General features: G+C 41.5%; 1 protein-coding gene across 4 annotated transcripts; it reads right to left on the bottom strand.

Moving 5' to 3' along the window:
• Window positions 1-5,383: 5,383 nt before the first annotated feature.
• Window positions 5,384-11,854, bottom strand: LOC134320285 (uncharacterized). 4 transcript variants are annotated; one of them, XR_010013639.1, is made up of 5 exons: window positions 11,163-11,854; window positions 10,417-11,082; window positions 10,127-10,336; window positions 6,221-6,476; window positions 5,384-6,097 (listed from the first exon to the last, which is right to left on the bottom strand). XR_010013639.1 is itself a non-coding variant. In XM_063001628.1 (3 exons), exons 1-3 carry the CDS (start codon window positions 11,791-11,793, stop codon window positions 10,209-10,211), a joined length of 1,425 nt encoding a protein of 474 aa, XP_062857698.1. In that variant the 5' UTR covers window positions 11,794-11,854; the 3' UTR covers window positions 6,918-10,208. The 4 variants fall into 4 exon arrangements, 1 of the variants encoding a protein (XP_062857698.1); XR_010013640.1 differs by having other exon boundaries at window positions 5,384-5,987; XR_010013641.1 differs by having other exon boundaries at window positions 5,384-5,822.
• Between the last annotated feature and the right edge of the window lie 554 nt (window positions 11,855-12,408).

Genomic DNA, 12,408 nt, shown 5'->3' with positions numbered 1-12,408 from the left:
GGGTGTATGACTACTCATCTGTTGATCAGGTTGCCTCTTTCTCTGGACTCCAGCCCTCAGTTGTTGTAACCAGGTATAGTTTGTGCACAGTCTTTGGCAAAATGTCCAGTTAATCCACATTTGAAAACAGGCCATGTTGTCAATAAACGTTTGTAAGTCCATCCTGTATTGTTTTGCAATGTGACCTGTTCTGCCACAGGTGTAACACACAGCACTTGCAAATGATGATTTTCCTATTCCTCTGTCTCTGTTGCTTGGTTCAGTTCATTTAAGAAGTTTTTTTTTGTTTGTTTTTTTGTTTTTTCAGCAGTCCAATATCAATACTATGGACCTTTTCCAGTCGTTCAGGATAATTCTGCACAGTCTCTTTGTCCTCCTGTATGCAAGCTGTTATCTTTACTGGAAACACAGTTCTTATTCCTCCCAGTAGTCCTCTGACCACATCTCTGTACGTTCCATCATTGTCATACTCCAGTCTACGTCACTCATCCTCTTGAGCCTTTTCCTCAGGATGGTTATATGTGTCATTTCATCCCTGATATCAGCAATAGTCCATAGTCTGTTGATCAAAATCATATTTGCTGGACCAAAACTCCGTATACAGCAACTGAAGAATCACATTCACCTTTCCCATTTTGTCTGCCCCCACTGGTGAGTTTGTCATCTGCTTCCAAAACTGCAGGCCAGAACGTGTTGCTTGTGATGATAACAGCTGAATGTTAACGGGGAGGTGAAGTTTGGTTCTGTGGCTCCTCAGGATAGAATGCTGGGGGAGCTGACACTATTGCTTCTCCTGTATTTCCTCCATTTGCTGCTGGTTTCTTTTCCTGGTTCTTTCTCCTTCTGGCAGGGCAGGAGTCCAGATGAGATTTAACCTGTAACTTTTACTTAACACATAACTTGGTTAAGTTTGTCCCTACACTTTCTCTGTTCCTTCTTCTCATTTTCACTTTTTTTATACCGTCTTTTCTTTTCCCTACTTGCACATTCCTTTTATTTTAACTTAATTTGAACTCTTTTAGTTGTCTTTTACTAAAACCACCTTTTTCTTAAAAACCCATTTTCTCTGCCCACCTTGCAAAATGTAAAACAACATTTTTTTCATAGTTTTTACATAAATATAACACTAATGTGTGTACAGAATCTTAATTTAAACATGTATTTGTTTTTCCACAAACTTTTAAATTCCTTTTACTTTTATCCATTGTACTTCTTAAGTTCACCTGGACAGATTATTTAAAATTTTATGAAAAATGTTAGTACAAGAACACACAATTACAACACAAACAACAAAGGCAACACTAGTATCTAACTCCTCCTACATCTTACTTCATCAAACATATGTTGCCACATACAACACAGACACACAAACACACCAGTTCAATAAACTGTTCAATTAAGTCACTCCCCTTCTCTTTTATATTTTGATTGATAGTATTAGTAATTAGTAATATTAATTATAGAATATTAATAATAGAGTAATCATTTAGCGCTATTATAAATAATATTAACATCACACCTTTATCATTAGTATCTGGACAGTACCGTAATTTCTATGCATTAAGCTAATACCTATGTATTTATATATTCCGGAATCTTCAGGTTCCTATAAACCTGGGAACCTCGTCTTAGAATCTTCGAATTCTTAAGTGAATTCGGAACCCTACACAAATTCTAGTTTGCACAGTCCAGAGAATAAATTATTCCAAAACCTTGTCTTAAAATCTTCGAATTCGTAACAAATTCGGATACCTTATTAAATTATTCCAAAACCTTGTCTTGGAATCTTCGAATTCGTAGTGAATTCGGTATCTGAAATAAAATAAAACAAATAAAAATATTCTAAAACCCTTGTCTTAGAATCTTCAAATTCGTAGTGAATTCGGTATCTGAAATAAAATAAAAAGTAACAAATAAAAATATTCTAAGACCTTTTTGTTGTCTCAGTTTCAACAAAAAAATGAACATTAGAACCTTAAAGAAAGTAAGACTCACTTCAGGGCTGTTGGAAAAAAGTACATAACAATGATGTGCATCTAAAAAAATAGAAATTATCTATATTCTTGCAATTCTTTTAGCACATTTTTTAAGATGAATAGCATCAGTCATGCTGTGGAACAAGTAAACCAACAAATGCATTTGAATAATAATGCTCACCACTAAAGAGCCTTTGACACAGCACTCAGAGCAAAGTTGGAGGATACCTATAAAGTACAAAATAAATTATATTATTTCATTTAAAATAATTTTAAACTTTTTTTTTTTTTAAACTAACTACTTCATAGAAATCAAGTAAATCTAACATCTAATCCACATTTCAATTTAGAGAAACACATTTGTGGTCTGTTTATATAAATTTCAAACATATACTTTTAAGTGTTAAATCATTACATTTACATTAAAATCTCAGTTCAACCACCAAGATTTTGTTCAAAATGAAAAAAAAAATTTACTCATCACAATTGCACAACCTTTGGAACAGCACTCAAGAGGCCAAACAATGGCACTAGATGAAAAAAACGTCTAAACGTCAAAAAGAATGTTATTTGTAAAGTAAAATAAACCATAGGAATATACAGTGAGACTCCATAAAGGCTTTTATAATGAGAAAACTGACCAACACCGTCTAAAGAATTATAATATTATTTAACTAATGAAGTTATCTCATATATATAAAGTCTATTTACACAAGCGTTAGCTTGTTTTACAATAGTAACGTTTTAAAAAAAAACTACCATTTATTACGGATTTTAAAAGAGAAGTTCTGTCACATACATTTTCAAAATCTAAAACACATTCCGTGCAGCATTACCGCATAATAAAGGTTTCATGGCTAAATTGGACCAGTCTGGTGGCCAATCTTCATTAATTGCACATTGCACCAGTAAGAGCAGAGTGTGAAGGTTCAATTAGCAGGGTAAGAGCACAGTTTTGCTCAAAATATTGCAATGCACACAACATTATGGGTGACATACCAGAGTTCAAAAGAGGACAAATTGTTGGTGCACGTCTTGCTGGCGCATCTGTGACCAAGACAGCAAGTCTTTGTGATGTATCAAGAGCCACGGTATCCAGGGTAATGTCAGCATACCACCAAGAAGGACAAACCACATCCAACAGGATTAACTGTGGACGCAAGAGGAAGCTGTCTGAAAGGGATGTTCGGGTGCTAACCCGGATTGTATCCAAAAAACATAAAACCACGGCTGCCCAAATCACGGCAGAATTAAATGTGCACCTCAACTCTCCTGTTTCCACCAGAACTGTCCGTCGGGAGCTCCACAGGGTCAATATACACGGCTGGGCTGATATAGCCAAACCTTTGGTCACTCGTGCCGATGCCAAACGTCGGTTTCAATGGTGCAAGGAGCGCAAATCTTGGGCTGTGGACAATGTGAAATATGTATTGTTCTCTGATGAGTCCACCTTTACTGTTTTTCCCACATCCGGGAGAGTTACGGTGTGGAGAAGCCCCAAAGAAGCGTACCACCCAGACTGTTGCATGCCCAGAGTGAAGCATGGGGGTGGATCAGTGATGGTTTGGGCTGCCATATCATGGCATTCCCTTGGCCCAATACTTGTGCTAGATGGGCGCGTCACTGCCAAGGACTACCGAACCATTCTGGAGGACCATGTGCATCCAATGGCGGTGCCGTGTATCAGGATGACAATGCACCAATACACACAGCAAGACTGGTGAAAGATTGGTTTGATGAACATGAAAGTGAAGTTGAACATCTCCCATGGCCTGCACAGTCACCAGATCTAAATATTATTGAGCCACTTTGGGGTGTTTTGGAGAAGCGAGTCAGGAAACGTTTTCCTCCACCAGCATCACGTAGTGACCTGGCCACTATCCTGCAAGAAGAATGGCTTAAAATCCCTCTGACCACTGTGCAGGACTTGTATATGTCATTTCCAAGACCAATTGACTCTGTATTGGCCGCAAAAGGAGGCCCTACACCATACTAATAAATTATTGTGGTCTAAAACCAAGTGTTTCAGTTATTTTGTCCAACCCCTGTAGTTATGGCTATATTGGCCCAATCCAATGTGCAATACTTGTCACTTATCACTTCACTTTATATTTAATATTTAATCTATATTTAATCTGGACCGTGTACTGTATACTTGGAACTGCACCTTCCTGCACTTTTACTTTTAATTCCATTCCATTTGGTTATTTTGTTCAATCCATCCTCATCATTTATAACTGCTCTGTAGCTATGCAGCAGTGGCGATTTCTCTAAGACTGCAAGGGAAGCTCAGCTTCCCCTAAAATGTCCAAAATTAAATGGTCAAATATGTACAGTTGTGTTAACATTTCATTGACTACAAATGCGTTAGAATACGTATATCTCGAGGATGAGTTCGTTCAGAATCAGCTAATTATCACAAATCGACTCGATTTTCTTAACTTAACTCATACATTCCCGTATAGATGCATTTGCCCACAGAAGCTGAGCGTCTCTTCACTTCTATGGGACTGCGTTGAGGTTTTTTTTTCATTGCTTCGAAACTCGCCGGTCATTGGATAAATGCCTCGATTTTGTCCCGCCCCCGGACGCTGAGCGTCTCTGGGGGTGAATGGAGCTGTGGGCGGGTGTGGACGCTGAGCTTCTGCAAGATGATTGGAGGATCAGTCGAAACGCTGAATCCCGTTTTGATTGACAGCTAGTTTGAGCGCTACACCGTCACTTCTCAAACTCAAACTCAGAAGAGGCTTTATTGGCATGACAAATAGGGACATTCGTATTGCCAAAGCAATACACTTCATTAGTCACTTAATCACTAGGAGCTTCAGTCCCATCGCGGATTTTGCAAGTGAAGTCGAAAGACAAACTGCTGTAACCCATTTCAGGCCATTTTCTTGTAAAAGGAACAGAGGGCAGAATTTATGTGTAAATAAATTGACAAATTTTATGATGTAAGCCGACAATGAGCTTCCCCTCTTTGAAAGACCAGCAGCCGCCACTGCTATGCAGTATATGTAAAACTCAGGTTACATTCAATCTGTCAAAGTGTTTGTACTTTTTTCGAATTTATATTGTTGTATTTTTTCTTTATAGTGTGTATTTGATTTGATTTGATGTACAATGCTACTGGGACTCTAATTTCCTTCGGGATCAATAAAGTATCTGTCTGTCTATCTATCTATCTATCTATCTATCTATCTATCTATCTATCTATCTATCTATCTATCTATCTATCTATCTATCTATCTATCTATCTATCTATCTATCTATCTATCTATCTATCTATCTAATACCTGCTCTGTGGGGGTCCTGACCATTGAAGAACAGCATGAAAGGGGGTAACAAAACATGTAGAAACAAATAAACTACAGTCAGTAATTTTAGAACTACAAAGTGCTTCTATATGGTAAGTGGAGCTGATAACATGGACAGTGAGTGTAGAAACCAGGAGGTGATTTTAATATATTTATTCTGTTTGCTTTATCCTGGTCAGGGTTGTGGTGGGTCCGATTAATTGAGCAAAAGGCAGAAAACACACACACACACACACACACACACACACACACCTCTTTACTAGAAAATCTTTTCATTCTTTTATGTTTTAGTTTCTTTGTGTTTATTTGACTTTTTCCAGCTTCTGTTTTTTTTATAAGAATTAAAACCTAAAAGAAACCTGAAGAATCTCAGTATGAATGAAAGTCTCTGTTGTGAATGTTGGTTCGGATCCACTGCTGAGCTTCTGCTGAGCTTCTTCACGGTTCGATTCGATTCTCTAGATCAGAGGTCACTAACAGGCGGACCACGGTCCGGGTCCGGACCCAGAAGCTGTCCCATACGGACCCGGACCTATAGCCAAAACAGAAAGTTAGGATTTGAAACCTGACGGAGCGCTTCTATTTTAACCGGCGCAGCTTTTGTAGTCTTTACGGTAGCGGTTTAGCGGATGAGAACCAATCACTTGACACCACTCAGCCAATCAAGTCTGTGCATTCCAGCCGGTAAACACTGCGACTGCAGTGCAGACAGTTGAGAGAGTTAGAGGCGAGTTACATGTGAAAAGACGGTGGAAATTAAAAGAAAGATAGCGAATGTAGAAAAAATTAAGGGAGAGATACAGACAACTGTGCAGGAGAAAGTTGAGAAAAAGACGAGTGAGACAGGAGACAAATGGCGCTCTCCAAAAAAGAAACATGTACAGCGAAATTACAGCATTTAATGATGGAGAGACTCATTTCTGTTCTTACTTCCCACTGGAACACAATTTATTGTCCGGTCCGGGTCCTCTCTGTGTGTGCATGTTCTCCCCGTGTCCGCATGGGTTTCCTTCGGTGCTCCGGTTTCCTCCCACAGTCCAAAAACATGCAAGTGAGGTGTATTGGAGATACTAAATTGTCCATGACTGTGTTCGATATAACCTTGTGACCTGATGAATCTCGTGTAATGAGTAACTACCGTTCCTGTCATGAATGTATCCAAAGTGTAAAACATGACGTTAAAATCCTAATAAATAAACAGACATTTGATTTGACAGTTATTGATAACATGCAGATGTTGATACAACTACTAGGCTACATTATACTATATTGTATATATGTTATAGTGGTTAAGGTACTGGACTAATAAACAGAAGGTTGCCGGTTCAAGCCCCGCCACCACCAAGTTGCCACTGTTGGGTCCCTGAGCAAGGCCCTTAACACTCAATTGCTCATTGTGTTCCGCTCATTGTGTAAGTCGCTTTGGATAAAAGCGTCTGCTAAATGCTGAAAATGTAAATGTAAATATCAATATATTTACATTATATATATATATATAGTTAAACATTTCGGACCTTCGCTTCAAGAAATTTTCTCTAACTGGACCCCTTTAAATTTTAGTTGAATACCCCTGCTCTAGATGATTGTGTGTAAAATCTCATCACAAACACGATTCCTACAACCAGCATTCATCTGACACCAGCTTTATTGATGGAGAAGAAGGGAAAGGGAAGAGAAGGAAGCAGCCGGCCGGAGATATTCACGTTCTCAGCTAGATCCACATCTCGTTTCAGAACCTGGGTAAGGAGCGGGCGTCACGTCTTCGGCTTTATTTGCTACGGAGCTCTGTTCTGCCCCCAAGAGGAAATGATTTAATTTTCCAGATCTAAGAGTTCCACAGGGTAGAAGACATGCTGAGCAGGTACATCAAGAATATGACGATGCTGAGATAACTGATGATGCTCTGTATGGGGTGGTGAAGCCAGAATCCTGGTACTGGAGGAGCCCAACATCTCTCAAGATGAAGCTCAGCTCACAAAGTCCCAGAATTCCTTCAGAAATCCAACACGAGGTGTTGAAGCCAGAATCCTGGTACTGGAGGAGCCCAACATCTAAGATGATCAAGCTCAGCTCACAAAGTCCCAGAATTCCTTCAGAAATCCAACACTTGAGGTGTTGAAGCCAGAATCCTGGTACTGGAGGAGCCCAACATCTAAGATGATCAAGCTCAGCTCACAAAGTCCCAGAATTCCTTCAGAAATCCAACACTTGAGGTGTTGAAGCCAGAATCCTGGTACTGGAGGAGCCCAACATGTAAGAAGATGAAGCTCAGCTCACAAAGTCCCAGAATTCCTTCAGAAATCCAACACTTGAGGTGTTGAAGCCAGAATCCTGGTACTGGAGGAGCCCAACATCTAAGATGATCAAGCTCAGCTCAAAAAGTTCCAGAATTCCTTCAGAAATCCAACACTTGAGGTGTTGAAGCCAGAATCCTGGTACTGGAGGAGCCCAACATCTAAGATGATCAAGCTCAGCTCACAAAGTCCCAGAATTCCTTCAGAAATCCAACACTTGAAGTGTTGAAGCCAGAATCCTGGTACTGGAGGAGCCCAACATCTCTCAAGATGAAGCTCAGCTCACAAAGTCCCAGAATTCTTTCAGAAATCCAACACTTGAGGTGTTGAAGCCAGAATCCTGGTACTGGAGGAGCCCAACATCTAAGATGATCAAGCTCAGCTCACAAAGTCCCAGAATTCCTTCAGAAAGCCAACACTTGAGGTGTTGAAGCCAGAATCCTGGTACTGGAGGAGCCCAACATCTAAGATGATCAAGCTCAGCTCACAAAGTGCCAGAATTCCTTCAGAAATCCAACACTTGAGGTGTTGAAGCCAGAATCCTGGTACTGGAGGAGCCCAACATCTAAGATGATCAAGCTCAGCTCACAAAGTCCCAGAATTCCTTCAGAAAGCCAACACTTGAGGTGTTGAAGCCAGAATCCTGGTACTGGAGGAGCCCAACATCTAAGATGATCAAGCTCAGCTCACAAAGTCCCAGAATTCCTTCAGAAATCCAACACTTGAGGTGTTGAAGCCAGAATCCTGGTACTGGAGGAGCCCAACATCTAAGATGATCAAGCTCAGCTCACAAAGTCCCAGAATTCCTTCAGAAATCCAACACTTGAGGTGTTTAAGCCAGAATCCTGGTACTGGAGGAGCCCAACATCTAAGAAGATGAAGCTCAGCTTACAAAGTCCCAGAATTCCTTCAGAAATCCCACACTTGAGGTGTTGAAGCCAGAATCCTGGTACTGGAGGAGCCCAACATCTAAGAAGATGAAGCTCAGCTCACAAAGTCCCAGAATTCCTTCAGAAATCCAACACTTGAGGTGTTGAAGCCAGAATCCTGGTACTGGGGGAGCCCAACATCTAAGATGATCAAGCTCAGCTCACAAAGTCCCAGAATTCCTTCTGAAATCCAACACCACCACCACGAGCAACCAACAGTTCTCAGAAGCACCCGGAACTAGAGATGTACCGATCAGGGTTTTTGGCACCGATTTCGATCTCTAATCTTCTTTGAGGGTGATAGGCCGATAGCCGATTCGGATTGGGGGGGGGGTTGACGGGGGGTTTACTTTTTAAACTAAAGCAATTTATTTTTTCACCCACAGGAGACATATTTCATTAGTCTAACTGACCACACACGCAGGTTTAATGTTATCCAGTTCAGTCTGAAAAAAACTTGAAATAGGGAAACAGTGAAGATAAACCGGTGCCAAATGCTGCCACGTGTGTGTGTGTGTGTGTGTGTCTTTAAGAGAGACGATCTGTTCGCAGTATTGATATAAGTGATTCACGAGTCGATTCATTTTATGCGAAGCGTTTCTCTTCTCAGTTATCTCTCCGTGTTAATTAATTAATTAATTAATGTCGTGGTTTTAAATAAACACCAGCTACTACAGAACATTCTGTGTGACTCTCTTACATTAAAAAGCTTCATTAAACCGCTATTACCACAGAGCGGTAACCGAGTCAGAGTCGTTCTGTCTGTGGAGCTAAAAGTTTTCTGTCAGTCACTGCAAATGATCCTGAACTAACCAACTTAGTAACTAATAAACTTTTGCCTCCGATTGGCTCTGTAACGTTTTCTGCTCTCATCTACATCAAAAGCAAGAACCGCTTACGATTTACCAAAGTGAACCACGAGTTCATATAATGTGCTCATAGAATTGACTTAGATGGGGTCGGGTTGAATTATCTTTTTAAAGTAAATATTTCAATCGGCAAAATTCCATCGTATGTATGATGCACAACGTTAATTATGTTATTTTAGGTTGTAAAGTGCGATGTTTGTTGAATGGTGATACGATGGTTGGAGCTTTGTAGCTCAATGTCTGGATCAATCCACTGAGCTGTTAAGCTTAACATGGAGATGATGTTTGTATATCACACGATCGGATCTGCTGAATTTAGGAAATATCGGCCGATCGCATATTTTGATAAAAAATCGGCCGATTTCGATACATAGCCGATCGATCCTCCCATCTCTACCAGGAACCACAGACTCTGGTATCATGAGGACTTCTGGTACCAAGATGGAACCAAGTCTGTGGAACAGCGATCGTATCCTGCACAGAGAAGTTTAAGACAACCCCGACCCTAAGAGCACCGGAGAACATTCCGGTACACCGGAGCTCTCAACCACGAAGCTCTCAGCCAAGAAGCAAGAGGGAGCAAGAGGGAACAAGATGGACCGGTCCAGGTCTGGAGGGACCAACATGGGGCAGAACGCAGCAGTGCCAGGCGGATGGTAAAGGGAACGGCATTTTCACGTCGATAAAAGCTGAAGTCCTGAAGGTGAAAAAGCTGGTTTAAGTTCTGAATCTTCTGCTCCTCACCAAAATGATCTTACATGGAGAATTGTCTGAGAATGTGCTATATAGCTGAGGAGGGAATATCATTTGGGGGATTGTGGGGAAATTAGAGGGGGGAAACTTTGTTTGATCTCTTGTTGCAGATCCTCTTCATGGTCTGCCAGGATCTTCTGAAGAATCCCAGGATCTGGTCCTTCTTCTTCTTCTTCTTTTTCTTCATCTTTTCTGCGGTGCCTTTGGATGAGAGAAGAAGAATGAAACACGGTTTGGTGATGATGGTTTGATGAAGAACTGGATGTAGAGCCGTTACTCACAGATTGCTTCTTTAGCTGGAGCTTCAGCGGGCAGCTTCTTTACCGGCTGAACCAGGATCTTCCTGCAGGTTGGATCGATTTCTGGTATCGGGTCAGTCATGGTGGATTTCTCACTCTTCTCCTTTTGACCAAAAGTATCCTTGATCTCGTCCAGGACAGAGTTGGTCTGCTGACAGGAGGCCACATTAAGCTCCTTTGACATGATGCTGATGGTGGACTCAGGGCCCCTGACCTTCTGGTCCTTATTTTGAGGGACGTTGGTCACCTCGATCTTATCCAGGACGGAGTCGGTCAGCTGACAGGAGGCCACATTAAGCTCTTCTGACATGATGCTGATGGTGGACTCAGCGCCCCCAACCTTCTCGTCCTTATTTTGGGGGACGTTGGTCACCTCATCCTCATCCAGGACAGAGTCGGTCAGCGGGGAGGAGGCCACATTAAGCTCCTCTGACATGACGCTGATGGTGGACTTAGTGACCCCAACCTTCTCTTCCACACTATTGGGCAGGTGGACGTAGGTGCTCCCCAGTGAGTCCTGGACCTGCTTGGTAACGATCTCCATGTTTGATCTCTTGTTGAAGATCCTCTTCGTGGTCTGCCAGGATCTTCTGAAGAATCCCAGGATCTGGTCCTTCTTCTTCTTCTTCTTCATCTTTTCTGCAGTGCCTTTGGATGAGAGAAGAAGAATGAAACACGGTTTGGTGATGATGGTTTGATGAAGAACTGGATGTGGAGCCGTTACTCACAGATTGCTTCTTTAGCTGGAGCTTCAGCGGGCAGCTTCTTTACCGGCTGAACCAGGATCTTCCTGCAGGTTGGATCGATTTCTGGTATCGGGTCAGTCATGGTGGATTTCTCACTCTTCTCCTTTTGACCAAAAGTGTCCTTGATCTCGTCCAGGACAGAGTTGGTCCGCTGACAGGAGGCCACATTAAGCTCCTTTGACATGATGCTGATGGTGGACTCAGCACCCCCGACCTTCTCGTCCTTATTTTGGGGGACGTTGGTCACCTTGATCTTATCCAGGACGGAGTCGGTCAGCTGACAGGAGGCCACATTAAGCTCCTTTGACATGATGCTGATGGTGGACTCAGCGTCCCCAACCTTCTCGTCCTTAATTTGGGGGACGTTGGTCACCTCGTCCTCATCCAGGACGGAGTCGGTCAGCAGGGAGGAGGCCACATTAAGCTCCTCTGACATGACGCTGATGGTGGACTTAGTGACCCCAACCTTCTCGTCCACACTATCGGACAGACGGACGTTGGCGCTCCCCGGCGAGTCCTGGACCTGCTTCATGAATTCTCTGTTAATGTAGATGGTGATGATCTCCATGTCGTCGTCCTCAGGCGTCGGTGTGGATTCTCTCTGGATCTCCATCTGATTCACCCAGGAGAAGAAATTTAATTCAGTTCTTTTATTAAAAATTCATTTCAAATCATTTCTGTTATTAATGCTGCAAAATTCTTTTGAACTGATTAAATATCGAGTCTGAAATGAATTCACAACACTGGTGATGTTGTGGATCAGTTTTTATTATTTATTCTTTTTTATTTCATATACAAATACTAAAACGTCCTGAAACGTCTCATTTATTACATTCAGATAAGAGCTGAAACTGTCAAATGTTCATTAGATCAGATGAAATGAGATATTAGATTATTTTAGATCAGATATTTTAAGATTACATGAGATCAGATTAAATAAAATGAGATGAAATGAGATATTAGATTATTTTAGATGAAATATGATGAGATTATATGAGATCAGATGAAATGAGATATTAGATTAGACATTAAATAAAATCAGATGGTTGTTTGTTCTCACCTCTCTCTCTCTCTCTCTCTCTCTCTCTCTCTCTCTCTCTCTCTGTTGCTTGTTGCTTCTCTGGGTGCAGAAGTAAAATGATGAACTCTCTCCCTCCTCCTGAAGGACCTGCAGCACCGCGATCAGGAATCATGTGACGTCACAGTAGGTGAAGCAGCCGCTCAGCGC

Source organism: Trichomycterus rosablanca, chromosome 9, assembly GCF_030014385.1.
Source record: "Trichomycterus rosablanca isolate fTriRos1 chromosome 9, fTriRos1.hap1, whole genome shotgun sequence".
Taxonomy (NCBI): Eukaryota; Metazoa; Chordata; class Actinopteri; order Siluriformes; family Trichomycteridae; genus Trichomycterus; species Trichomycterus rosablanca.
The sequence above is the reverse complement of the archived record's forward strand: the minus strand, read 5'-3'. Positions and strand labels throughout refer to the sequence as shown.